The following is a 27,577-nucleotide window of genomic DNA, read 5'->3' as shown; positions in this document are numbered from 1 at the left end:
AACAATTCTGTTTCTTCCTGCCCCTCTGGGTCAGTCCCAAACCAAGCTCTGAGCCAAGTCTCCCAACCCAAGGCTTCTTGCTGGTAGAGGGGAAGGCTTCCAGGTAAGACCTTATGGGTCATGGAAAGGACAACCACCCCCCTCCACCACTCTGGCCTCCAAGGGGGCACCTGGGATACTTCCTAGTGCAGCTGTCCCCCGCCTCCCATGGAGGATGGGCTGAGAAGGGAGGAGAAGCTCCCTCTTCCCCCATTGGAGTTATGGGGATTCCCTCCCCATGCCTGTTTAGATATTAACTGAGCCAGAAGAGGCCAAAGCAAACAGAGCAGACAAGAGGACAGGTGTCCGTGGCCTGGGGCTGCACATCACCCCCCTACTGCCATGGATGTGCCCTGGCCTGCGGGGTTGATTCTGCTCCTCCTGGGGACCCCTCTTGCCCATGCTGAGCCGCTGTGAGTGTGGGAGACAAAGGGCACTCAGCCGCTGCCTGTGTGATTCCCTGCGCGTGTGCCTGCCTTTCCGAAGCTGCTTCCCCCACTTGAGTCCCACCGCCCCCATGCTCCTGCGTTTGTCTACTGGCAGGTACATCCTGGTGACCCCCCGAGCCCTGCGGGTCGGCAGCCCTGAGATCATTCACGTACAGGCTCACTCGGACTCCCAGCAGTCCCTCAAAGGGACCCTCGAGGTGAACCTCACCATATGGGACTTCCCCATGAAGAAGACAGTGGTGGCTAAGAGCCACCTCCTTCTCTCAGAAGCAAACAACTTTATGAAACAGGAGTCCGTGACGGTAGGTGACAGGCCAGGATGGGATGGGTGGCGGCAGAGGGAGGCTCTGGGTCAGCGGCAGGGATGGAGAGGGGCAGACTCCAGAGGGACTCCCCACGAGAAACACTGGAGAACCGAGGCAGGGTTTGGATATACTTACCGCTCCTCTTATGTCCTGTGCAGTTAGAAATCCAAAGTCCCCCGCCCGAATCCGGGCTCCAAGAAGGGCAGCGATTAGCCGGTATGAGATCTCTGGGAGAATTAATAAGGGGCGCCCTCTGCTGGTGGTTTGGGAGCCAGACTGTGGACTGGATTGCAGTCCCACTTTGGCGGGCCGCCCTTGTGTAGAACAAGCGACAAGGCCACCTTGCTCCCAGCCCCAGAGCCAGAGGGCCCCCATTCAGTTGTTTCTCCCAAGATCTGGCTCAGGGTTTTGCTCCCAGGGATGGGGAGTGCAGAGCCTGAAGAGTGTGGACCTCTCTCCCCAGATTCCCGAGAGCCTGATATACCCCCCACAACCCGGACAGCAGCATGTCATCATCCAGGCAAACTGGGCATCCACCTTGACCACTTCATCCATGGAGAGGATAGTCCCAGTGGCTCCCCATGCTGGCTACATCTTCATCCAGACAGACAAGCCTCTCTACACCCCGGAACACTTGGGTAGAGCGCCCAGGCACTTGGCCTCAGACAGACGCTGACTCTCATTCCCCGCCTCCCCCAATGCCTGTCATATTCCACCTCCCAAGGTCACCCTCTGCCCAAAGACCCCTATATCCTAATGCCCAAGATCCTGACGACTACCTCCCTCTTCAGATTCTATCCAGAACTCAGAGTCTTCCCTCTCCCCCCAGTTCAATACCGGGTGTTTGCTGTGGACCACAAGATGGATCCTGCCCAAAGGATATTCACTCTGGACATCAAGGTGGCCTCTCCTGATGGGAGGGTGGATCCTACTGGGTAGACCCATGAGGTTCTATCATGGGCTGAAGGCCTGGGGCATGAACTACACCCCTTGTCGCCACAGAACCCGGAGGGGATCACTGTGATCAGCCAGGATCTGCTAGCCAAGGACGGTTTCTTCGCAAAATCCTTTAAACTCCCACAGATTGTCAGGTGCTCTGCTGGGAGCCCTGTGGGAGAAGGGTTGGAGGCTTTCCTCAGTCTCCATCTCTTCTAATTCTCTGCGTCTCAGTTTTGGGACCTGGAGCATCGAAGCCAGTTACCAAAGTGCAGCGAAGCAGAAGTTCAAGGCAACCTTTGAAGTCAGGGATTATGGTGAGTAGGGTGTGATGAGCAGGGCACGGTGGGATATGCAAGACACAGGGTTGGAAGTGGAAAAGAGGGATCATGGTGCACCTACTATGTGCTAGGACCTAAGCTGGGTGCTGGTGAACAGAACCATGTGTTCCAATCCTTGGGGATTGCAAGAGTCACTGAGGAAATGGTGAACAGGGAGGGGACATAGAGGGGGACAGCAAAATATGGAGGGTGTCCTCTGCCTTTACCCCACCCAGTGCTCCCATCATTTGAGGTCCAGCTGAAACCAAACAAGACTTTCTTCCACCTCAACGATGAGGCTCTGGGTGTGGACATCGAGGCTTGGTAAGTCCCCTTGTCCCCAGCCTGGCCAGAGGACCAGGAATGCCAAGAAACTGAATGGGTAGAGAAGCAGATTACTTCTGTGGCATTTAAGGTATGGTGGAGGTACTCACTGCCACCCATGAGGTATTCCTGGAAACCTACATTGTTTTGTGAGGTTGTCCAGACCACATCTGCCACATGTAAGTAGTACAGACCATTCCTTCTGGTCTCTGGGGTTGTATAGCACATCTTGTCCACCAAATAAAGTCATGCCATGTCTCACAGCTCAGACCATCTCTGAAGGTCCACAAGGTTGCACAGGCACATTTGTCATCTTATGAATTTGTTCAAGCCATCTCCACAGTACTATGAGGTCATACAGATCATTTGTCCACCTAAGGTTGTAAGGGCCCTATCTGCCACTTCTTAACACTATGCAGACCATCCCTATAGCTTGCTATGCATGCCCCCCTAGTCTGCCTGATGAGGTTTTAAGGGCTACCTCCACCATCTTGTGAGGTTGCACAGGCCACATCTGCAACCCAACACAAAGCTTTATGGAACACATATATCACTTCCCAGGGTTGTATAGGTGAGCAATGAAACCATCTGAGTTTCCAGGGGCCACCTCTGCCCCTCCCAAAGTTTTACCACCATCCAAGCAGCCTCATGAGGTCATACAGGACATCTCTGCAACCACATGAGGTTGTGTAGGTGATTCAGAGCCCAGTGGAATGACCCTCCACCCACCCCCAGTTATGTATTCAAAGAGCCAGTGAATGGACAGGCTCTGGCCATCTTCGGGGTGAAGCTGCCTTCCCGTCGGATGATCATCCAGAGCTCCCTGCAGAAAGTGGAGGTAACTGAGTCTTGACCTCACCCTCACCTAACTTCCCCCTCCACCAACTCTTTTCTACTCCCCAAGAAACCATCTCCTCTTTTCTCTCTCACCCTGAGAGCAGATTTCTGAAGGCCTGGGTCACGTCTCCCTCCAGAAGAACACACTGATGTCCACATTCCAAGGCCCAGAAGAGGACTTCATTGGGGCCTCTATCTTTGTCGATGTCACCGTGTTCTCTTCAGGTGCCACCTTTACCCAGTCTCCTGGCTGAAGTCAGGACAGTGTCCTTACCCAAACTAGACATTCCACCCGTGTGACCACGGGCCACCTCCCAGCCTGTTTCCTCATCAGAGAAATGCAAAAATGCCAGAAAGGCTGGAAGGAGCTGAGATTGTGTTACTATATCTTTCCATGTCCTCACCAGGACAGGCTTCCCATACCAGCAGCTCTGTCATTCTCCCAAGAAACTGAACCTCCTCCGCAGACCTCACAGTCCCCTGTCTCTCCAGGGGGTGAGATGGTCCAGGCTGAGACCCCAGGGGTGAAGATTGTCCGGAGCCCATACAACATCAAGTTCATCAGGACTCCCCAGTATTTCAAGCCTGGGATGCCCTTCAACATTAAGGTCAGAGTCTGACTTCATTCCACCCAGGGACTCGGAGCTCACTTCCCCTAACAGACCCCTCTCAGGAGACAAAAAACCACACTGGGCTCATCTGTTCCCGACAATACATCTGTTTGAGAACTGAATCCATCATGCCTCTCAGGCCAATCCCAAGTCTCTCTCAAGTCTCAACCCAAGTTGCCCCAAAGCACTGTGATGGTTCCATAATTTCTCTGTGGGGGGCTTAGTGGTCACAGTCAGGCTAGAAGGTGGTGCACAGGGAGTTATCTTTAGGCTACATTTGCACAGCAAGAATGCTGGTTTTACATACATTCATTTGAGGTGACTTTGAGAGGTCTGATGGACATTAGGAAAACCAGAGACATCCTTTGGTGCCAGTCCTACTGAAGACTTCCCCAAGCCCTCCTCATCTCTCCATTCTAATCCCTTCCACCCCCATTACCCCAGCACACCAACCCCCAGGGCCACCACATATGACTGCACACTGCAAAACTCTAATATGTATGGTTCTCCCAGTGTTGTTCAGTGCACAACTTGTACAGCTATACAAGGCAGTCCTGTCCAGATCGGATTCCCAGTACCCACTTCTCATACCAGGTCACCACCAGGCCTGTCTTTCATCTCACCCCTATTCCACCTCAGGTCTTTGTCTCAAATCCTGATGGGTCCCCAGCCTCTGGAGTCCTTGTCCGATGCCAAGACAAACGAGACCGAACCTCAGCCAGTGGAGAGGCCATTTTGACCATCAACACAAATGCAAATAATCAGGAGAAGCTCCCTATCCTGGTACCAACCTAATGGGGCAGGGATGGTGGAGCTGTGTGAGCTAGAAGAGCTGGAAGTTTACTTGCCCATCACTCTCCCCAGGTAGAAACTGAAGAACCTCTGCAGCCAGAAGAGCAGGCTTCAGCCAATATGACGGCTTGGCCTTACTCGACTCAGGGTGGGTCAGGAAACTTGTTGCACATTGAGGTGAACACAGTCGCAGAGGTAGGCAGCAGCATCTACCTGAGCCTTGTCACAGGACATCAGAATCATGAAACAAAGAAACAGATCACTCACTTCACCATCCTGGTGAGTTGGCTAGGACTAAAACTTAAGCCAAGGAATGATTTCCCTGGAACATCCCTGGCTAGCTGGTTTGGAGAAACTGTGAACAGTGGTGTGAGGGTGGGAACCATTTGGGGTGGCCTCAGACTAAGGAGCCGAAGCAAAAGAACCGTGAGTCTCCCTTGTGAGCTGAGATGGTCTCCGAAAAAGATTGACCCTCCCCTTCTCATTCTTGTCTTCTCTTATCTCCAAGGTTCTGAGTAAGGGCCGGATTGTGGATGTCAAACATCAGTTAAAAAGTGACTACACAGTAGCCACTATTGATGTTACTTCAGAGATGCTGCCCTCCTTCCGCATCCTGGCCTTTTATATACTGCCCAGGGGAACAGGTCAGGATCCTGAACTGGTGGCCGACTCCGTATGGGTTGACGTGAAAGACAGATGCATGGGGACGGTGAGCCAAATTCCTTGAAGTTGTACATTACCATCATAAAGCTTGGATGGGCAGAAACGTCTGTCCAAGTTGAAGGGCTCCAAGTCTAAGGACGGGGAGAGGAAAAGGAGATGTGCCCTTAAATGCTCAGCCTAGGTGGGGCACCTGGGTGGGTCAGTGGATTAAGCCTCTGGTTTTGGCTCAGGTCATGATCTCAGGGTCCTGGGATCGAGCCCCACATTGGGCTCTCTGCTCAGCGGGGAGCCTGCTTCCCCTTCTCTCTCTGCCTGCTGCTCTGCCTACTTCTGATCTCTCTCTGTCAAATAAATAAGATCTGAAAAAAAAAAAAAAAGAAAAAGCTTGGCCTAGGGCATGGAGACTATGCAAGCAAATGTATGGAGTTGGGATTGGCTTAGTGAAGTTCCCGGATGCTTCATCAGACCCATAACGAGTTTTTTGGGTTTTTTTTAAAGATTTTATTTATTTATTTGACAGAGAGAAATCACAAGTAGACAGAGAGGCAGGCAGAGAGAGAGGAGGAAGGAGGCTCCCTGCTGAGCAGAGAGCCCGATGCGGGACTCGATCCCAGGACCCTGAGATCATGACCTGAGCCGAAGGCAGAGGCTTAACCCACTGAGCCACCCAGGCGCCCCCCCATAACGAGTTTTAAACTTGAAAGTGGTCTTGTTGGGGAAATCCCTTGGTAGCATATGAGGGCCTTTTACTGACATCTCTCTTTTTCCTGGGTCAGCTGAAGGTTGGTTTAAAGAAAGAAAGACAATTCCAGATTTTGAAACCCAATAGCAATGTGGAATTGAAGGTGACAGGTGATGAAGAGGCCACAGTGGGGTTGGTGGCCGTGGACAAGGCTGTTTATGTCTTGAACAGTAAACACAAGCTCACACAGAAGAAGGTAAGAATACATGGGCTTTGGACCAGGAGGTTGCCTAGAGGTTCTAAAACTGGGGCTTCAGCTTCTTCAGCTGTAAAGTGGGCAACATTGATGGTTGCAAAGATTCAAGGATTCAAGGAGCTAGTGCACAGCTCGAGATTGGAAGGTGATAAGAGCTCAATAAATGGGAGGCGGTGTGAGAATTATTATTTGAGCCAGCAATTTTAGTGCACCATTGCTCCTTCCCTGAAAAGGTCACCCAGGCTCCAAAGCTAGGTTCCTATCTTAAACCCCCAGGTCTGGGATGTGGTGGAGGAACATGACATTGGCTGTACATCGGGCAGTGGGAAAGATGGACTTGCTGTGTTCAAGGATGCTGGCTTGGACCTGAAGATGAGCACAGGGATGCATACCCTGACAAGCTCAGGTACGGGAAGGAACATGCCAGGGGCAGGATGGGTGGGCAGTGCTGTCTAGTGGTTAAGAACATGAGGTCTGGTGTCAGACCGGCTAAAATCTAGGAGCATCCTACTTATCATGAGTCAGTAACATTTCCTCTCTGAGGCTCAATTTCTCTGCCGTAAAATGGGGATAATAATAGAAGTGACTCCCTACGTCTTCGTTAAGATATAGGTTTGGCCATGGGTATCAGAGATACAAACTAACATTAGCTTAAACAAGGTAGAAGGTTATTCCTCACTCAGTAACAGTTCTGAGGTCATTCTGGAGCTCAATCTCCTTCTAGCTTGTTGCTCTGCTACAAGATGGCACCTCGTCAGGACCTCCTGCCAGGCAAGAGTATGAAGGGAAGTGAGAAGGGGAGATACTTCCCCAAATTTCATTTGCTGGAACTCAGTCATGCAGCCCTGCCTAGGTGCAAGGGAGGCTGGGAAATGTAGTCTTCATTCTAGAGTGATATGCAAAAGAGGGAGGTTTAGTCCCCATGGATGAAGGGGGAGAGTGAATACTAGGGACAACTAGGAATGTCTTCTTCCAGCTATAAATAATGATATCAGTAACAGTTTCTATTTACTACAAGCTGGACACTGTGCTAAGTACTTTTATATGAATGATCTCATTCATAGACCTAGGATTATGCCAATTTACATGGCTGGAGAAATTAATGCCCAGAGAGGTTAAGTGACTTGCTGAAGATTGCACAGCTTTTAAGTGGTGAATCATGAACATGAGGAGGTTACAGGATTAAAAGAAATGATGCTTAGAAAGCACTGGGCATTCTGTCGGCACCCAATAAATATCAGGGATGTTGATAACAATCTTGATGACAGCGACCCCCCCCATTCTTCTGACCCTCAGACTGGCAGTGCCCTCAGAGTCCCCCTGCCAGCCGCCGCCGCCGCCGCTCTCTGAAGAGGCTGGAGACCAAGAGGAATGCAGGTCAGAGCTAAAGCTGGACATGTCCCTCCTGGCTTCCTAACCTACTGTATTCATCAGAGCTTAGAAGAGAAAAACTGAAACCGCTCTAGGTACTTCAAGCAGAAAGGGAGGGATTCAATGATGGGAGTTTGGTGCTTTCAAAGTCATTAGAGAATCTGTAGGAATGGCTGCTTGCTGGACTCAAAATCACCTCACTGCAGCTTTGTAATATGTGACATCTCAGGAAACTGCTGCCCATATCTCGTGCGATGCTGGTGGGTCAGTAATGAAGTGCAGAAATGTGCCCATTACAAAAACACACATAGACTGGGGTTCACCCTTCAGCTACCCCTGCCAGGGAAAATGGCCTCCACCTCTTCCACCCTCCAGATCCTACACAAGAGTGTCTCGGTGGCAGAACCTTATCTCATCTAGAACCCTAGCGGCAAGGGAGTCTGGGAAATGCAGCTTCAAGCTATGTAGGCTCTGTGATACAAAAGCAAACATAGACAAAAGGAGAGATGGGTGCTGGGTGCCCATAGCTAATAACAAACCTGCCATCCCCAAGGCCAGGATGTGGACCAGAATAAGAAGCTCTGAGCCTGGGGTAAAGGGAAGATGGGAGGCAGCACTGAGTGGTGTTGGAAGCATGGGTTTTGCAAATACTAGATTTTTCCGTCTCCTTGAGCAATGCTTGTGACTTTGTGAATCTAAATAAAGAGAAAGTAAGTGAAACCTAATAGAAATTGAGGTAAAACCGTGACTCTAATTTTGATATTAAATTGTGCTAACCCCCTGGGAAAAGTTCATAATATAAACTCTTGTTTTATTTATGATAATGATAAGTTATAAAATTTAACTATAATTATGTTAATCGTAAACAATAAGAGTTTTTAATTGCTATATATTATTTATTTATTTATTATTTTCAGGAGAGAGCAAGTGTGAGCAAGGGGAAGAGCAGAGGGAGAGAAAAAGGAAAAGAATCTCAAGCAGACTTTATGCTGAGTGCGGAGCCCCATGCAGGGCTCAATCCCATGAGCCTGAGATTATGAGCTGAGCTGAAACCAGGAGTTAGACCCTTGACCAACTGAGCCATTCAGGTCCCCTGAATATTTTTACCTTTAAGTGTATTCCTTCAGTTTCCTAACTTAGAAGCATTCAACTTGACATCATGCTTTATAACATGGTTTATGTTTTGATTTTTTTAAAAAAACACATGATGGAAATCAGAAGTTGAAATGTTGGGGCGCCTGGGTGGCTCAGTTGGTTAAACCTCTGCCTTCAGCTCAGGTCATGATCCCAAGGTCCTGGGTCGAGCCCCACATTGGGCTCCCTGCTCAGTGGGGAGTTTGCTTCTCCCTCTCCCTCTGCCCCTCCACCTGCTTGTGTGCTCTCTCTTTCTTTAATAAATAAAATCTAAAAAAAAAAAAAAAATAGATGTTGAAATGGCATCTCTAATATGCAAACATGGCATTACCAATCCCTGTCAAGAAGGGACAGGAGGGGGGCGCCTGGGTGGCTCAGTGGGTTAAAGCCTCTGCCTTCGGCTCAGGTCATGATCCCAGGGTCCTGGGATAGAGCCCCGCATCGGGCTCTCTGCTCAGCAGGGAGCCTGCTTCCTCCTCTCTCTCTGCCTGCTTCTCTGCCTACTTGTGATCTCTGTCTGTCAAGTAAATTTTTTAAAAATCTTAAAAAAAAAAAAAAAAAAAAAGGAGAAGAAGAAGAAGGGACAGGAGGAGGAGGGGGAAAATGAGAAGCAGCAGCAGCTTGGATTCTAGTTCCGGCTCTGCCACTTGGGAGCTGTGTGACCATGGGCCAATGAATTAGCCTCTCTGTTGCTTAGCTTCCTCTTCAGAACCCAGCATATGGGCTCAATGTGAAGCTTCGGGAGGAAGATACAGGCAAAGTGCTGGGACCAGCATCTGCCAGAGTTAAGGGTAAATAGAGACCAGGTGTACGTGGCATTGAGGTAGAGGAGTCCAAGTTTCCTCTAGTTCCTCTCAGCCCCTCCTCTGTCCCTCTACCTCTGGCCCACAGTGAACAAGTTTGAGACAGAGCTGGAGCGAAAGTGCTGTGAGGCTGGGCTCCAGGAGAGCCCCATAGGGCTGTCATGTGAAGAGAGGCAACGGCGTGTCCGCCACGGGCCAACGTGTGTTGCTGCTTTCCTGAGCTGTTGCCGTCTGTCTGAGGCCCTGAGTCAGGAGGCTCGGGAGGAGCAGCTGCTTTTGGGGACATGTGAGGAGGCTGTGGTGGGGGGTGAGGGGGTGGGGGTTGGGGCTTGCCTGAGGGGCATGAAGTCCTGTGGGACAAGTCATGGGGAGATATGGGCCCCGAGGGGACGGGGTGGGAAGCTGCACCGGAGACGCCGCCCCACATCCTCTCCTTGCAGCGGATGAAGATGAGGATTTAGGTGACATCTTCCTGGAGGACCAGCCTATCCGAACCTTGTTCCCCGAGAGTTGGCTCTGGACAAAGTTTGAACTGCCGAAAAGTACATCCAGGTAGGACCACAGCCCCCTCGTCCCTGGCAGCATCTGGTCCCTGGCCCTTCCAGGCATCAGTGGACGTCAGTCATAGCCGGTGCCCCCAATGGTGACACTGAGCTCAGTATAGTCACTACAACCTCCCTGGAGGGGATTAGAAATCCCAGTGTTTCCCCCCCAAGGACGACCCTCTAGTGATGATGTCTCTGATAAGGTGACCCACTGACCCCTGGACAGTGACTTCCCAGTGCAGAGGCTCTGACCACAAACTCACTTATGCCCCCCCTTCCCTCACCACTTCCAGAGGCATCTCCCAATACAGTTTTTCTGTGAACGTGCCAGATTCCATCACCACGTGGGAGTTAGTGGCTGTCAGCCTCAAGCCTGGAAAAGGTGACTCCACAAGCCCAGGGCTGAGAAGATGGGAGAATGGTGGTCCTGCCCAGCCCCGGGACAGCTGGCCTCTCCTTAATGCCCACATACCCCCGGGCTCTAGGTCTCTGCATCTCAGACCCCTTTGAGCTGGTAGTTATGAAATCACTCTTTGTGGATCTCAAGTTGCCCTCCGCCGTGATCAGGAATGAGCAGGTCCAGATCCAAGCCATGCTGTACAATTTCAGGACGGATCGGGTCAAGGTGAAGCCTGAGCCCTCCCCTCCTCTCAAACTATCCATCAGTGTGTTTTACAAAGGGGTTGGAGTGTGTCCATTATTCAAAGGGGTCAGCCAAGTGGTTGCCCTTTTGAAAAGCTCCTGGGGTATTTTCTCATTTAAAATGCACAATAATCCCAGCAGATGGCTGTTATCATTGCTTTTGGAAAGGAATGATAGGAAACTGAGGCACAAAGAGGTGAAGGGGCTTTCCTGAGGTCACACAGCCCATAAGTGGCAGACAGGCCTTTGCTCTCAGCCACTATGCTGTGCTGTCACCTCCTTGGGATTTTCAGGGTGAGGAGAGGGAGGTAATTGTGACTAGGGTCCTAGACGACCCCATGCATCAGGACCCCCTAATTGCCCACCCTGCCCCAGGTCCATGTGGAGTTCCCCTACAAGGAGCCACTGTGCAGTGCATCAAAGCCAGGAGCCCCATCCCGCCAGGTGGTGATCGTGCCCCCCACCTCCTCCACGATGGTGCCCTTTGTGCTTCTCCCACTTGAGATAGGCAAAGTGGATGTGGAGGTCAGGATCAGGACAAGTGAGACTGTGGACCACATAAGGAAGACACTTCTGGTCAAGGTAATGGGGGCCCCCACCTCTTGTTACTGGTGCAGACAATGGGGCTTCCCCGGGGGTCCCCAGCTGTGATCACAGGACCGACAGGTATGCCCAGGATCAACAAACAGAGCTCTCAGATGGGAGTGAGGGGCCAGAGAATGGATTTGAAAGTTCAATCACAGAGCCTCCGCTATGGGACTTTGTTGTCACAGTGGGTTTAAGCCTTGTCTCTGCTGTGTGACCTTGGACAATTTACTTAACTTTTCTGAGCCTTTGTTTCCTTATTTGCAAGGTGTGATAATCATCACACCCACAGCCGTGAGTAATAATCAGAAAGCTGTGAAAATTATATCTCATATCTGGTTGTGCACAACCCATCAATAATACTTTATTTACTTCTCTTATTTACTTAACAAACACATGTTCAGTGCTTATGATATAAACTCTGTAAGAATAGTAACTCGTTGAGCCATCAGAACAACCATGTGAAGTAGGAACCTTTTGTGGATGAGAAAACTGAGGCACAGAGAGGTTAAGTAATTTGCCCAAGGTCACACAGCTAGAACATAGAAGGGTTGGGATTTGAACCCAGATATTTGGGATCCAGAGTCTGTGCTCTTTACAGCTAACCAATGCCTCCTCCTACTGTCATTGTGATTGTCATCATTACTGTTACTGCTGTTGTTTTTAACTTGCTTCATCATTGCCTCTCACAGGCAGAAGGGCAGATACAGCAAAGGTCTCATAGCATCCTCCTGAACCCCCAAGGTTTGTGGGGTCTGCAGGGAGCATGTGGGATCCTAGGGCCACATCAGGAGGGAGGGAGGAGCTGAAATGAGGGGGTCCGGCCAGGTGGGCAGTACAAGCTCCTCGGGGGTCTGCACACCCTGAGTTCCCCAACCCCAGAATCTGCTTGTCACAGAAGGTTGTGTCGGCTTAACCTAGGTCAAACCCAGATTGAAATGGTGCCAAGACAGAACTTTTTCAACATGGTGCCCAATACAGAAGCAGAAGTGTTTGTCAGTGTCCAAGGTGCTTGGGACAGAGATGACTCGTGGGGGAAGGGATCGGGAGACCGAGGAGCTGGCTCCCCCAACGCCTGCCTGGGCACAGGGGGAGGAGGGGCTGGGGTGTCCATGTTGGGTGAGCCGAGAGCCATGGTGGCTTATGCCATTCCTGAGATGATTCTGTTCGTCTGATAGGGGACATCCTTGGCGAGACGATCCTGGGCACCCTGACACCTAGAGAAAAATGGCAGCTGCTGAGGGTGCCGACTGGTTGTCCTGAGCAGACACTAAGCAAATTGGTACCTGCGGTCATCCTGACCCGCTATTTGGACGCTGCTGGCCAGTGGGGCAAGGTTGGAGTGGAGCTCAGGGAGCAGGTGATACAGAACATTGTCAGAGGTGAGAGGGGTTTCTTCCTGGGACTCTCTGGAAAGGTAGTTGGGGTACCCCCAGGGCTGGGTGTGGACCCCACGAGACTCTCCCTGACAACAGCATTCATACTCCGACTGATCTCCCAGGATGCAAACTGGTACCAAGTCCCACCGGTACCCCTTCATCTGGACCCCTCTCACAGGCTACAGTCTGACAACAAACACCCTGGTTTACCCCCAAAGCAGGAGCCCCCAAGTTCTATTATATCCAGACACTGTCCTAGGTTACACCCAGGGACGTGCCTTGGGTTATACCCCTACAGAACCCCCAAACAGACAGCTCCAGGATAATCCCAGGTGGTGGTCTCCCCACTACACCTTTCCAGGCTATATCCACACCTCCCGGTAACAACCAGAGATGCACAGTCCTAGTTATACCCAGACAGAGACCCTCGGTTCATCAGGGCACTGACCCTTCCTCCCAGTTGCACTCAGACACCATCTCTCCCTCCAGGGGCTCTCAGCCATAACCCTCGGGTAACACCTTGACACTATTGCCCCCAAAGTTACTCCCAAACGGGTAATCGCCCAGGCAACTTTCAGGTCATACTTTAGTAGCAACACTAGGAACACACCTGAGAGGTATCCCCAGGAGTAGCTTCCCCTAAGCCACACAGACACAGTGACACCCCTAATTTACAACCAAGAAACAACCCCCAAGGAAACGGCCAGGTAGTGGCCCCCAAAGTACCCCCTTTCCTGGGTTCCATCTTCCATGATTCATCTGAGCAGAAATTCCTAGTCATACCCTTCCATTGTCCAGGTTACTCGCAGATGACCCTGGACACTGGCTCCCACGGTCACACCTGGGCCCCGCAGCCACCTCCTGATACACCTAGACAAGTCCCCTCCTATGGTTACGCCTCGATAGGAGGAGCCCCCAAGCCACACCCACATCTTGCCCCCCCCATGTCCATACCTGATGACTGACTCCCCTTTACGGCCACACCCAAATGCCAAATCTCCCTGAAAACCTTCCTCCACCCATCTCCAGGTTACACCCACATGCTGACCCACCGGAGTGCACACGGCACCTACCACATCAGCAACGGACACCCGGGCAGCACCTGGTGAGGATGAGGATGATGACAGGCCTGCCACCGCCACCCTGAATGAAGCCCAAGGGCCAACCTGGGGCCTGATGACCCTAGGGGCACCCACGCAGCAGGGGCTTGGGGCAGGCAGCCTTTGGGCCAGAAGGATTGCTACTTGGGTTTTACCTGAAGGATTACCCGGGAGTTTATGGTTTGGGGGTAACTGTGGGGGTGATAGTGTCCGGGGGTTACCTAGGGGTTATTGTTGAGAGCACCTGAATGGAGAGTTGGTGTCTGAATGTCAGAGAGAGGGGTTAGTGTCCATGCCGGCCGACCTGGAGAGCAGCAAATGAACGGTCAGTCTGGAATAGTCTGGAGCAGCAGGTGTGGACTCCCCTTAGTGTAGACGCCCCTGTCCTTGAATCCCCTTGGCTGCCATTCCCAGTCATCACCCATCCCATCTACCTCCGGACAGGCTCACGAGCTACGTGTTCCGGGTCTTTGCCCTGGCCTATTCTATCATGACGACCAGCACGCTTGATCTGCGGTCTCTCTGTGCCACTGCCAACTGGATCATCACCAAGAGGCAGGCAGAGGACGGGCACTTCTTGGAGAATGGCCCCGTGATCATGGCATCGATGCAGGTGACCACTGCCCTCCCTGTTCCTGGGCTATTCAAACCCAGGGCTCTGTGCACTGTTAGGGGGAACCTCAGCCCCCTGACCTGTTTGCAGGTAAAATGAGAACAGGAAAAAGCCAGGGCCCAGCATCCAGCATCACATCTCCCTGCTCTGGACCTCTCCGAGCTCTGTTGCAATGTCAGAGAGGCTGGGCACATGTGGGACCCCGTCCCTCTCTCACTCCCACTTCGAGCAGGCTCCAGTCCTGGTTCTCTTCCCTCTGAGCTGAGTCTTCTCAAACCCCCGGCCAACACAGCCATCCTTACCAAATATTCCTGCACATCAGCCTCCAGAAATAGCTTTCAAACAGTCTGGGATGTCTCTCCCCTGTTCAAACACCTTCTATGGCTCACAGATGTCTATGACAGTATCTCTCTGTTATATCCCTCTCTTCTGTATCTCCCCCAAGACTTACCCCTCACTACTCCCTGATCACGGATTCCTCCAATTCACGGTCTTTGCTTAAGCTGCTCTCTCTGCACGGAATAGCCAAGCCCCATCCCTTTTGCTTTTCCTTGGCTGGCCAGATTGTGTTTTCTCTTTTGATTTAAGCTCAAACCCGCCTCTTCCAGGGGTCTCCCCTGAATGCCTGCCCTGTGCTTGTCTCTATTATTGTACCTACCACAGTAGGGGTGTCATTCACTCATTCAACAGGCATCTATCCAGCAACTGCTCTGTACCAGGCCTTGTCCTAGGCAGAGGGGAGACATAGCAGTAAACAAGACACCTACAGCCCCTGTCTTGTAGTACTCACAAGCTGGGGTGTGGGAGGAAGATGGAAGTTAGCCAAGTAATTACAACAAATGATTGTTTACATCACAACTGTGCTGAGTTCCATGGGAAAGAAGTAACAGGAGAGGGGCGCCTGGGTGGCTCAGTGGGTTAAGCCGCTGCCTTCGGCTCAGGTCATGATCTCAGGGTCCTGGGATCGAGTCCCGCATCGGGCTCTCTGCTCAGCAGGGAGCCTGCTTCCTCCTCTCTCTCTGCCTGCCTCTTTGCCTACTTGTAATCTCTCTCTGTCAAATAAATAAATAAAATCTTTAAAAAAAAAAAAAGTAACAGGAGAAAGTATTTAATAGGGACCATGCCTGGTCAGGGAACCGCCAAAGAGACAACAAAGGAGCAACCTGAAGAAGGGATAGACATAGTAGAGGAAGAATGGAAAAGAGAGCTCCAGGCAAAGGGATCAGTACATGCAAAAGTACTGAGGCTTCGGCAGACCCAAAGATGGGAAAGCAGGTAGCCTGTCCTGAGGCCTGAAAGGGAAGAGAGATGCCAGGCCCTAAAACCTGCAGGGTCTTGGGGACCTTGGTGAGGATTTGAAATAGTCTGCTCAAAGTTTGCTTTCCCTGCACGATGACATGCAGTTGGGGGAAGCAGGCCTGATTCATCATAGCTGGCAAATGTTTGCTGAATAAAACTCTGGTTGAGTGCATAAACCCAGAAAAGACAGATTGCAACCCCAGATGAAGAGAGGAGTTAGGGGGTTGGGAGGCCTGTCTGGCAGCAGCCAGATGCTGTACAGGACGGTGGCACAGAGAGGGGTTACAAACAGGGTTCACAGGCTCCCAGAAAGGAGTTTCTTCCTACCAACGAACACTTATCAGGCACCTAAACGTGCCAGGCGCTGCTTTAAGCACTGCGGACCCTTCTCATGCGGGGTGGATGCTTTTGTGAAGGACAGGCAATGGGCGTGAGAGAAACCTAAATGGTGTGGCATGCATGGCAGAAGTGACACGGGGAAAGATGCAGGGAGACGGGAATCAAGGCGATGGTGTGTCATCTGGGGAGGCTTCAGGAAGAGATGATGTTTGTTAGACACCAGAGGAGGTGAGGGAGCAAGTCACGTGGATAATCAGAGAAAGAGTGTTCCAAGCCGAAGAAACACGATGTGCAAAGGCCCTCAGACCGGAAGTGTCCACTATGTTTGAGGAACAGCGAGGAGGCTGGGACAGAGTGAGCAACCCTGGAGGACAGGAGGAGGAGGAGAGCTGAGGCAGGGGTGGGACAGATGGTGCAGGGCCTTTGGGCTTCAGGGAGGGCTTGAGCTTTTCCTCTGAGATGGGAGCCATGGAGGGTTCTGAACCAAGGAGGGACACAACTCGATTCAAGAGTTCACAGGCTTGGGACGCCTGGGTGGTGCAGTGGGTTAAGCCGCTGCCTTCAGCTCAGGTCATGATCCCGGCGTCCTGGGATCGAGTCCCACATCGGGCTCCTTGCTCGGCAGGGAGCCTGCTCCTCCCTCTGCCTCTGCCTCTGCCTGCCTCTCTGTCTGCCTGTGCTCACTCTCGCTCCTCTCTCTGTGACAAATAAATAAATAAAATCTTAAAAAAAAAAAAAAAGAGTTCACAGGCTTCGTTGGCCACTGTGGGAAGAAGAGACTGTGAGGTGCGAATTAATTCTTTGGGGTTCTTGTAAAAAGTACCACAAACAGGATGGCTCAAAACAACAGAGATGTATTTATTTTGTCACAGTTCTGGAAGCTAGAAGTCCCAGATCGAAGTGTCAACAGGGCCATGCTCCTTCTGAAGGCTCTAGCGGGGACTCTTTCCTTGTCTCTTATGACTTGATGGCCTCTGGGCAGTCCTTAGCATTCCCGAACGTCTGGCTGCACCACTCCAACCTCTGTCCTCATCTTCATTTGCCCTCCTTCCTTCTCTGAATCTTCCCATGGCCTCCTTTTAAGACAGGAGTCACCAGGTAGGGCCCACTCTAATCAGTATGACCTCCTACTAATTTAACTAATTACATCTGCAAAGACCCTATTTCCAGGTAAGAGATTCTGAGTGGACACGAATTTTTTTGGGGCAGGTGACATTATTCAACCAATGGAAAGACCACCTCTCTGACCACGACTTCCCTCATCAGGAAAAGGGAGCTGCTGAAAGAATGCTTTGAGATAGTGTAGAGTTGAACACATCACCTTCGACAGTGTTGGCTTTGGTTGGTAATACAGACCCTACACAGGCAAATCTTGAGGTGGTTCCTCCTCCTCCTTCTCTCTCTCTCTCCCCATCCTGCTTTTGGTATCCTCCAGCCCAGAGCTGAGCACCTGGGAGCTTTTCAAGGTCACACAGGAGAGCTTTTCAAGGTTACACAGGAGAGGTTGGGGAAAGTCTTTCTAAGACACTAGGGGGATCATGGTGTGATCCTGCTTCCACAGGGCGGCTACCGAGGTTCTGAAGCAGACATATCCCTCACAGCTCTTGTTCTGATTGCCCTAGATGAAGGGAAGGACTTGTGCCACCAGGAGATACCGGTAAGACCCAAAGAGGAGTGCAGGCTCTGCAGAGCCCAGCCCTCTAGATCCTCTGCCCAAAGGAAGTTCCCCCATCCTCATGTCCCTCCCCGTGCATCCCTCTCTTCCAACTCCTAGATCACTTCCCTCTAATTGCCCCCCTTCTAGTTAGCTCTCTCTAACTTTCTAGAACTTGCCTGCGAGCATGGAACGAGCCCGTAGCTTCCTGGAGGAACGCCTTCCCAAAATTAATACAACATTTGCCATAGCCATAGTCTCCTATGCTCTGGCCCTCACCAACAGCCCCCGAGCCAATGACCGCCTGGACAGCTTCGCCAGCCGTGGTGAGCGTGGGCCGCTTCTTAACCAGCTGTGTGTGAACCACAGTCATGGGGGCAAGGGAGGGGAATTGTGTGATTTAAAATTCAGCAATGTGTGATTCATCACTTTGCATTTATTGGGCATCTATGGTGTGCCAACTCTTGAGTTCAGACTCTGAGAAATCAAGGTGGACAACACTAATATAGTCCTTGCTCTCAGAGGTCCTACTACCCTGGGGGAGGGCAGCCAAAAGACAAACAGATCAACTACAAACTGAGATAAGCACAGAGATGATAACATATAAGATGGGTGGGAGAGATGGAGAGGGAAGAGGAGTATGGATTGGAGAACTGCCAAGGCCTCTCCGAAAAAAGAACTAACTCCATAGCTGGAGTAAAAGATAAGAAGGCCCACCTGTGTGAAAGGCCAAAGACATTCCAAGCTAGGAGAATGGCATGTGCAAGTTCCCTGAATTGGGAAAGTGCTTGACATGGTCAAAGATGGGAAAAAGGTAATAAAATGTAGTTAACTGAGAGGGTCTGCCTCCCTTGGCCTGCCCAAGGGTACTTATCCCATCCTCCTCCATGTCAAGAGGAATGGAGTTAGGAAAACTCACTTGCAGTGGAAATGGTGGGACTTGGAGGACCTTGAACCTTAATTTCCCCATCTCTAAATAGTTAGAGTCCCTGTCTCCTAGACATTTAGGAGACATCGGTTCCAAAAATAGAATGTCCATATGCCTCCTCAAAGAGTTTCATATAAAGTAAGTGCTCAGTAAAAGAGTGGATGAGAAAATTGGGGCCAGATAAACAGGAGAGGACAGGTTTTGGTGAATGGGCCCAGTTTGGGAAGACAAAGTGGTCATCCATCTCCTAGATAAAACCCACTGGCCCCAGAACAAAGTGGACAGGAACTCCCAGTACACCATTGAGGCCACGGCCTATGCGCTGATGCAGAAGGTGGTGTTGGGTCGGCACAATGAGACACACGCCATTGCCAAGTGGCTACTGGAGAAGCGGGAGCTAGGCGGAGGCTTCAAGTCCACCCAGGTGACCCGGGGCCACGGAAAGAGGGGGTTGGGGGAGGGACGCTAGCCGAGGTGCTGACAAGTCCAGCCCACCGGTAGGAGCTTCCCATGGTGCTGATTTGCCGCCCCGCGCAGTGCAGGGGCGCTGTCAGTGGTGCTGATGTGAGGCCCCACCCCAACACCTAGACCACTGTGGTGGCCCTTGAGGCCCTCACTCTCTTCCGCGAAGCTGTCCCTCACAATGGTGGCCAGGATCTCCGGATTCAGATAAGAGTGCCCAAGAAGGCTGTGAACTTTGAGTGGGTCATCGATCAGAGGAACGCCTACCATCTGCGGTCAGCAAAGGTAGGGCATGGAGGGGTTGACAGGAAGGTCATACAGAGGTGGCACTGGGGGTGAGGCCAAGAGTCCTGTTCCTGCCAGTGTCCCTCTCTAAGATTATCTCACAACCAGTGTCTATACTGTCAATGTATTGACTCATTTATTCCACCATTTCTTTTTTTTTAAGATTTTATTTATTTATCTGACAGAGAGAGAGAGATCACAAGTAGGTAGAGAGGCAGGCAGAGGGGGAGGGGGGAAGCAGACACCCCGCTGAGCAGAGAACCCGATGCATGGCTAGATCCCAGGACCCTGGGACCATGACCCAAACTGAAGGCAGAGGCTTAACCCACTGAGCCACCCAGGTGCCCCTATTCCACCATTTCTTGAGCACCTGTTGTGTGTCAGTCACTTTCATGGGCAGTGGGGATGCATTATGAAGCCTCTGCTCACAGGAAACTTATAGTGTAGAAAGAAACTAAGACAAAAACTATTTTAAGCTTTCTGGACATATGGAAAAGAAATAATGTGTAAAGGGGAAGATACCCTGGGTGTGAGGAAGGAGGTAATCATGATCTTACTCCATGGAGGAAGAGATATTTACCTCCAATCCTTTGACCCATCTTTACTGAGCACTCACTGTATGCCAGGAACTATTGTAGGTACTGGGAATATAGCCATGAATAAGACATATTAAAAATCCCTTTCCATGTAGAATTTTATGTTTTAATAGGTGAGACAGACAATAAAGAGATGTGAGGAAGTAGAATATGTAGTGTGTTACATGGTGGCAAGGGCTATAGCTAAAAATTAAGCAGAAAGGGGGGATGGGAACATTAAGGAGTTGCAATTTTTGATAGGTGGGGCAGGGAAGTTCTCTCCAAGATGGTAATATTTGAGCAAAGACCTTAAGGAAAGGAAGAAGTAAGGCTTGTGGGTATCTAAACAGAGGAAATAGCAGGTGCAAAGGCCCTGAGGCAGAAGCATCCCAAGAATAGCAATGGGGCTTAAGCAGAGGTGATGGGAATAGATGTGAATTTGTAAAATTTTTCTCTGGTTGATAAAGGAAATGTATGATGGAAACAAGAGTAAATGCATAGATGCCAGGGAGAAGAATCTCGTGGTGGCTCCATGCACAAGAAACTCTGAAGACACTGTAAAGTGGATGGATTGAACAGATGTACATTAGAACACAGCCTGGGTTGGCAGTAGTAGTTGACCTGTGACAGTGTAGACACCACAAATGCTCTATCAAAAGGAAAAAAGTAAAATCATCTATGTGGAGTGAGGGAGGCAGTGAGTCACTAGAGCCCAAGTTAGGGAAATCACTGAGGCCTCATTGCCCATGCATGTTTTCCTCCCCAAACCCATTGCATTTGAGCCATGTTTTGCTGCTTCTTGTTTGCTCAAATCCTCTTCTTGCTTCCTTTCAGTTCTCTGCCCAGGATGACCTAGAGATCAAAGCCAGTGGCAGTGGGAGAGGCACAATCTCAGTAAGTCTGGTGTCCCACCACGAGGTCCTTAGCTGGAAGACCTCATGTACGACACCATCCCCCTTGTTGGTGGGAATAGAGGCAGTTTATTGCAAGACAAGATTGAAATCAGCAATAATTTTAGCTACCATGTAGGGCAATACTATTTACTAGGAACAAAGTTAAGGACATCTCAAAACCTGCCCCTAGAAAGTTGGTAAAAATATGGACTCCATTTAACAGGTGGGGAAATAGAGACTCGGAAAAATCTTCACTTGTTATAATTCAAGAGTCAGGAGAGGTAGAGGCCAGGGGTCTTTGGACCTGTCTGCTCCTTCCATGCTGAGTCCCTGAAGGGATGTTTCTTTCTTCCCTCCCCCCCAAAGGAAGATTGTCCCTCCAGCATGCCCTCCAATGCCCAGAGAATGACTCCACACTTCCCCCTCTGCTATGTCTTCTGGCTCCATAGCCTGTGGCCCAGGAGAACAGAGCTCTTGTTCACTGAATTTGAGCAACCTGTTTGCATATTTCTGGCAATGGAGTCACAGTTGAATCTCTGCCTTTGTTGTGTGACTTTAGGCATGTCATACTCCCCATGAGCCTCTGTTAAATCTGAGTTAAATGAAAGTAAAAATTCAGTTCCTCAGTTGTGCTAGCCACATATCAAGTGCTCAATAGCAACATATGGCCAGTAACTACCATATAGAGAGCACAGGGAGAATCTACTTCAATTACTACAGAATGCTCTCCTGCAAGGAGGTGGTCTAGACTCTAAAAAGTGTTCTAGTCACTGCACCCAGGAATTTGGGGACACGCAGACTTTGCTGTGAATTATCCACAGGGACAGAACCTGGATAGCCAAGGACTGGAGTGAGGAGGAAGGGAGTAGGTGGAAATGGTCTCTTGACACCTTTCCTTCCCTGGCAGATCCTGACGATGTACCACAGGTCCCCAGAGTCCGAGGAGGATGCCTGCAACCTGTACCACCTGAATGTGACTCTCCATACTACCTTGAAAGGTGAGCCTAGACCCAAAGAGTCACAGACTTCTTTTTTTATTACTTTATTTTAGGTTTCATTCAGTAATGAATGCACATGTATTGCCTTATTCGACTCTTCAACAAGTATTTATTGAGCATTGACTATGTGTCTTGCCCTGTTTCTGGACCCTGGAACACAGGCATGAACAAGAAAAAATACTCCACATTCTAGTAGGGGGAGACAAACAATAATATAACAATAAATACATTATACTCCTACTGCTATTACTTACAACAACCTGCATTATAAAAAATAAATATATAGCACACTAGTAGGTGATGATAAGTACCACAAAAAATAAAGCAGAAGAGGTGATACACATATGGAGGAAGTCCAGGGAAAGCTCTCTGGGGAAGTGGCATTTGAGCTCAGACATGAAAGAAGTGGAGAATGAGCCAGGAAGGATCTAAGGGAACAGCATTCCAAGCAGGCAGAACAGCAGGTGCAGAGGTCTGGAGACAAGAATGAGCTTACCTGGTTTGAAGAAACCATTGTGGCCAGAGAGGAGCAAGGGGTAGGGTTTTAGGAAAAAGAATTGGAGAGATGATGGGGCAGACGGTGCAGGGGTTCATGGGCCCTAGTGAGAACTTTGGGTTTTGCTTAGAGTGAAGCAGGAGCTATAGAGGGCTCTAAGTAAAGGAGGGGTATGACCTAGCACAGGTTTGCACAGACTGTAGAGGGCAAGGGCAGAAGCTGGGAGACCAGGGAGGAGGTGACGACACTGGTCGTGCAGGAGATGATGGGGGCTGAACTGGGATAAGGGGCTGTAGAGATTATAAAAAATGAGATTCTCGAGTTCCTAGTCTGGGGTGCCAAGGAAGAAGAGACAGGACTCTGCCGTTGGGAGCTCACTGTAGGGATGAAGGGAATAAGCCTTACCAGCCCCAAGACTTGCAGGCTTTGGCTTGGATTGCATTTCTAAATAATAATAATAGGAGTAGTAGTGGTGGTGGTGGTGGTAATGGTAATAAGAGTAATTGACAGTTATAAAGTACCAGTAAGGCACTACATTAGTGCTTTATTGAATTAACTCAGTTAATCCTACAACTCTGCTGGATTGGGAATATTATGCTCCCCATTTACTGATTAGGTAACTAAAACAGAGAGAGTTTAAGGAACTTGCCCAAAGTCACACAGCAGAGCCAGGAATTGAACATAGGAAGCTGTGTTCCCCAGCCTCTAAACTCCTGCCTTCTCTCTGCAGATAATAAAAAGGGGGAAGAGACCTTCCAGCTCCGGATGGAGACAAGGTTAGGGCACCCGGATCTTGGGCTGGGCAGGAGGAAGTCCTCCCTTCCTGGTATCCAGACTCCTTACCAGCTTTCCTTATGTCTTGAATGGAGAGTGGGAATCAGCCGAGCTCCCTTTTCCATGCTTGCCCCTTCATTCTACCACTCATTTTGCCCTCCCCTGCCCATCCCCCCTGGCCTCTTCCCCTGTCTTCCCATGCTTGTCTGCCATCCTGCTCCCCAGTCCTGTCCCTCAACCTGCCTGTCCTGGTGGGCTCCGTCACGGCAAACCTGCTCCATGTCCCAGATGCCCAGGACTGATTCCAAGCCCATAGCTCTCTCTTCCCTCCTCTTCTCAAGACATCCCACCCCTCACCCCAGTTCTGCCTTGTCTCCCAGATGCCTTCACCCAGGTCTGCCCCAGATAAAAACATGTGTTGAGCATCTACTGAATGCCAGGCTCCGTCCTAAGAACTGAGGGCACAGCTGTGAGCCAGGAAGCTCTCCTCTGCCTGGTGGAGCTCACTAAATATGGCAAAGGAAAGACCCAAGGAACCACAGGAGAGCAAATTAGAGAACGACCTGCTGCCTGGGCAGGAGAAGGCTTCCCAGAGGGAGTGATGGATCAGTGGAAATTGCAAAGATGCGAGCATGTTTCAGGGCGGAAAGAGGAGTGAGGACTCCAGGCTGAGAGGACAGCATGTGCCAAGGTCCAGTGCAGGAGAGAGACACTTAGAAGCAATCACATGAAGGCTGGGCTGAGAGGAGGCAAAGCGGAAGGGTGAGACAAGACACCTGGTAAAGGCTGTTAAGCAAGGAAGCAACCCATCAGATTCCTGCTTGCTAAATCTGTAAGCTTGCTGGGGGCAGAGGAGTAACGGGGAGATCCAGGAGGAGGCTGCTGACTGCCTTCATCCAGGCATGAGATAGATGATGGTAGTAGGAGCATTGGGGGAGACACAGGAGGAAAGTGGGAAGAGATAATGGAGTTGTGAAATCCCCAGGTTCCTGGGAAATCGAGAGGCCACAATGAGCATCATAGAAGTCTCCCTACTCACCGGCTTCTACCCCAACGAGAATGACCTCAAACAGGTAATGTAGGTCCCACCTGCCTACTCCTGAGCAGGGTGGGGATGCCCTAGCAACATCCCACATTCCCCGTATGAGCATGGCGATCAAGGCCCCCAGATTAATGCCCCATGGTCCATAGCCAAGATCACACCTGATTGCTTCCCTCCATGACCTTAGACAAATTCTTGCCCTGATTTGCCTCAGTTTCCCCGACACTGGTGCTGATAGGACAAAGGCTGGGAGCTTGAGAGTTACTTCACACTGACCAGAGCTCCTAGAGCTGGGGACCTCAGCGGGGGGGTCTCTGACAACCTGCAATCCTCACCCTCTGCCCCAGCTTACAAGTACTATGGAGATGTATGCCTTCCACTATGAGATCAAGATGAATTCCACTGACAACACCGTTGTCCTCTACCTGGATAAGGTAAGGAAGGCTGGCTGTCCTCCTCCAGAGGCCTATGGGTAGCCCCGTGGGCAGAGAATCCACAGTCAGCACCTTGGACAGTGTTGCCAAAGACCCACAGGGTCTGAGGTCAGCTCCCCAGGCTGCAAGGACACGTTGTCAGTGTTATGGTCAAGGCCCTGTGGTCAGTGCTCCGTGGTCAGTGACCCTGGTCAGCTCAGACAGGATTCCGTCTCCCCAGCTCTCCCATAAGGAAGACACCGTGCTGGGCTTCCGGGTGCACCGAATGCTGCAGGTGGAGTTCCTGCAGGCCGCCCAAGTCACCATATATGACTACTATGAGCCTTGTAAGCATGGGTAGGGGTTGGGGGGTGGAAGGGTATCCAGAGAGGGGACTGGGAAGCACTGGGCCAGGAGGGAGAGATGAGGGGCGGGGCCAGGAAGGAGGACTGAGGCGTGGCTGAGAGGGGCCTGGGCAAGGGGAAGTAGGGAAGAAGGGTAGAATGGAGCTGAAAGGGACCCACACGGGCGTGGTGATAAGGGGCGTGGCCTTCCCGGCCGGTCGAAGTTGTGGGGAGTCTGGAAGGGGGTGGGAGGGAGACGTGACCGGGCGCGGCCTGCGGCAGGAAGAACCGAGTCTTCAAGGGGGAGGGGCCTTCGGGGGCGGAGCCAGGGGTGCCCCAGCCCGCAGGGACGCTGGCCCAAGCCCACCCCAGGCACTGGCCCCTCTCTCAGCCCGGAGGTGCAGCTCCGTCTACAACCTGCCCGCGGAGCACTCTTCCCTGCGGAAGATCTGTCACAAAGATGTCTGCAGATGTGCGGAAGGTGAGGTCATGGGGACCCAGAGACCGGGGTTGCCATGGTGGGGGGGACCCAGGAGCCCTTCATCACCTCCTGGCTGTCGTCTAGGCTGAGTTTAGACAGAGAGAGGCAGTGAGACGGGAAGACAGAGACAAAGAGAAACAAAAAAGGAGACCCGGAGACAGAATGACACAGCCAGAAATGGAGGGAGACGTCAAGAGACTTGGAGGGGAGAAAGAGACCCAAAGAGACATGGAGGAAATGAGAGAGTACCCTGACTCAGAGACCCAGAGGTGGCTGGCCTGGGGCCAGATGGGGATGAGATGGGAGGAAGCCCCCTCCCTCAGCACAGCCAGAGCAGCTGCCTTCCTGACCCCCCAGAACAATGCCCATCTCCGAGGAAGATCAGCACCGGACTGCGGCAGGAGGAGCTCCAGGCAGCAGCCTGTGAGACCGGCGTGGACTTCGGTGAGTGTGGGAAATGGTCGGCGCGGGAAGAGGTCTGCCTGCAGGCCACATGCCAACAGGACACCCTCCTGCCCCTGCTTTCCCAGTGTACAAGGTCAGGCTGGAGTCTGTGCAGTCCTCCGCCTCTAATCCGTACATCTATTACAACATGAAACTCGAAGACATCATCAAGAGGGGTACGTCCGAGGCGGCCGAAGAGGCAGCGCGGGGTTCTACCCTGGGGATCCCAATGTGCAAAAGGGCCAGACTTCTGTACACTCACACGCTGGGTCTCCTCTCCTCCAGGTACAGACTCTGCCGTGTCCCTCACCAGGAAGAAGTTCATCTCTCACGCCACCTGCCACAACTCCCTGGGGCTGCAGGAACAGGAGACCTACCTCATCATGGGCCACGCACTGGACCTGTGGAAAGTCAAATCTGCGTGTGTGGGGGCTCCTGCTGTCCTGGGACTCAGGCGGGGGGGCCCCCCTTCCCTACCCAAGCCCAGTCCCTAGTGTCAACAATTCCTATCAACACCTGTCACCTATCAGCAGAAGTCTCAGGTTTCAGGGCTGCCCTGAAGGGAGGTGTAGGCTACGCACTGCTCAACTCCAGCTGGGGGGTGGGGGGTGAGTGGGACTCCATTTGCATGTAGATGTTGTAGATAGAAATTCGGTTTTCCAACAAAAGGAGGTAAAGAATCAGAGGAAGGGGAGGCTTTTCTAATGCCCAGCTATGCGGGCTACATGCTGGGGGACCCAAAATGGCCTGGTGGAGTGAACATGACAGACTATGGCTCTGGGAGGCTGCCTATCAGGGCAGAGGAGCATGGCAGGGAGGGCTCCATGCTTCCAGGTCCCAGGGCTCTCCTCACCCTCCTTGCCGTGTCTCACCCACAGTTACATCTACGTCCTGGGCCAGAAGACGTTCCTCATGCAGTGGCCGGCCGATGGGGATGTGGACAAGAAGGAATTGCTGGACCAGCTGGAGAGATTTTCAGAATATATGAGCACTCATGGCTGTGAGTCCTGAGACTCTGAGGTCTCTACCGCCCTCAGAAGGTTGTTTCCAAGCAGGCACAGGGCACTGGCCTTGACTCCAAATGATGAGCATGGAGTATCATACCCAAAGTCCGTACATTTGTCCCTGCTCCAACATTCATCAAGGGCCCTGACATCGCAAGGACATGCCTCCTCCCTCTCCCTCCTACTGCATTTCAATTACACTGGCCTCCTTTGTGTCCATCAAACACCCAAGTTGATTCCTACCTCAGGACCTTTGCACACACACTGTTCCCTCTACCAAGTACAGCCTTCCTCCAGATATATGCATGGGTTGAGCCTTCCCTTATCTGGACTTTCTTTGTCCTCGTGGCTGAATAATATTCTGGAATTGAAGTGTTTAAGTGTTGCTTCCTCAAAGATATTTCCTTTAATAACATATCTAAAAGAGATCCCCCTTCCTTCACTCTCTCCCCTTACCCTGCTTTATTCTCCCAATAACACTTATAAATACATTGTATATGATATTATCAGTCTGATTGTTAAATGGACATTTCTCCTGCCTTTACAATGTCGGCTTCTTTTTTTTTTTTTTTTGAGATTTTATTTATTTGTTTGACAGACAGAGATCACAAGTAGGCAGAGAGGCGGGCAGAGAGAGAGAGAGGAGGAAGCAGGCTCCCTGCAGAGCAGAGAGCCCAATGTGGGGCTCCATCCCAGGACGCTGGGATCATGACCTGAGCCAAAGGCAGAGGCTTTCACCCACTGAGCCACCCAGGCGCCC

The 27,577-nt window shown here is 51.2% G+C and overlaps 1 protein-coding gene across 1 annotated transcript; it reads left to right on the top strand.

Annotated features, from left to right (window-relative positions):
• The first annotated feature begins 337 nt into the window (after positions 1–337).
• On the top strand, positions 338–27,371 carry LOC122910771 (complement C3-like). Its single transcript, XM_044255400.1, has 41 exons — positions 338–452; positions 583–790; positions 1,257–1,431; positions 1,623–1,693; positions 1,796–1,884; positions 1,964–2,046; positions 2,286–2,373; positions 3,109–3,211; positions 3,315–3,435; positions 3,703–3,818; positions 4,461–4,604; positions 4,686–4,892; positions 5,122–5,322; positions 6,053–6,214; positions 6,491–6,620; positions 7,511–7,591; positions 9,611–9,808; positions 9,963–10,074; positions 10,361–10,449; positions 10,553–10,692; positions 11,085–11,291; positions 11,987–12,038; positions 12,216–12,302; positions 12,473–12,676; positions 13,703–13,778; positions 14,218–14,386; positions 17,586–17,681; positions 17,851–18,004; positions 18,858–19,030; positions 19,195–19,353; positions 20,763–20,822; positions 21,729–21,819; positions 23,046–23,091; positions 24,075–24,162; positions 24,479–24,565; positions 24,786–24,891; positions 25,280–25,369; positions 25,727–25,813; positions 25,900–25,989; positions 26,099–26,234; positions 26,692–27,371. Exons 1-41 carry the CDS (start codon positions 382–384, stop codon positions 26,822–26,824), a joined length of 4,980 nt encoding a protein of 1,659 aa, XP_044111335.1. The 5' UTR covers positions 338–381; the 3' UTR covers positions 26,825–27,371.
• The last annotated feature ends 206 nt before the right edge of the window (positions 27,372–27,577 follow it).

This window comes from Neovison vison, chromosome 6 (assembly GCF_020171115.1).
Source record: "Neovison vison isolate M4711 chromosome 6, ASM_NN_V1, whole genome shotgun sequence".
Classification (NCBI taxonomy): Eukaryota; Metazoa; Chordata; class Mammalia; order Carnivora; family Mustelidae; genus Neogale; species Neogale vison.
This window is presented reverse-complemented; position numbering and strand designations above follow the sequence as displayed.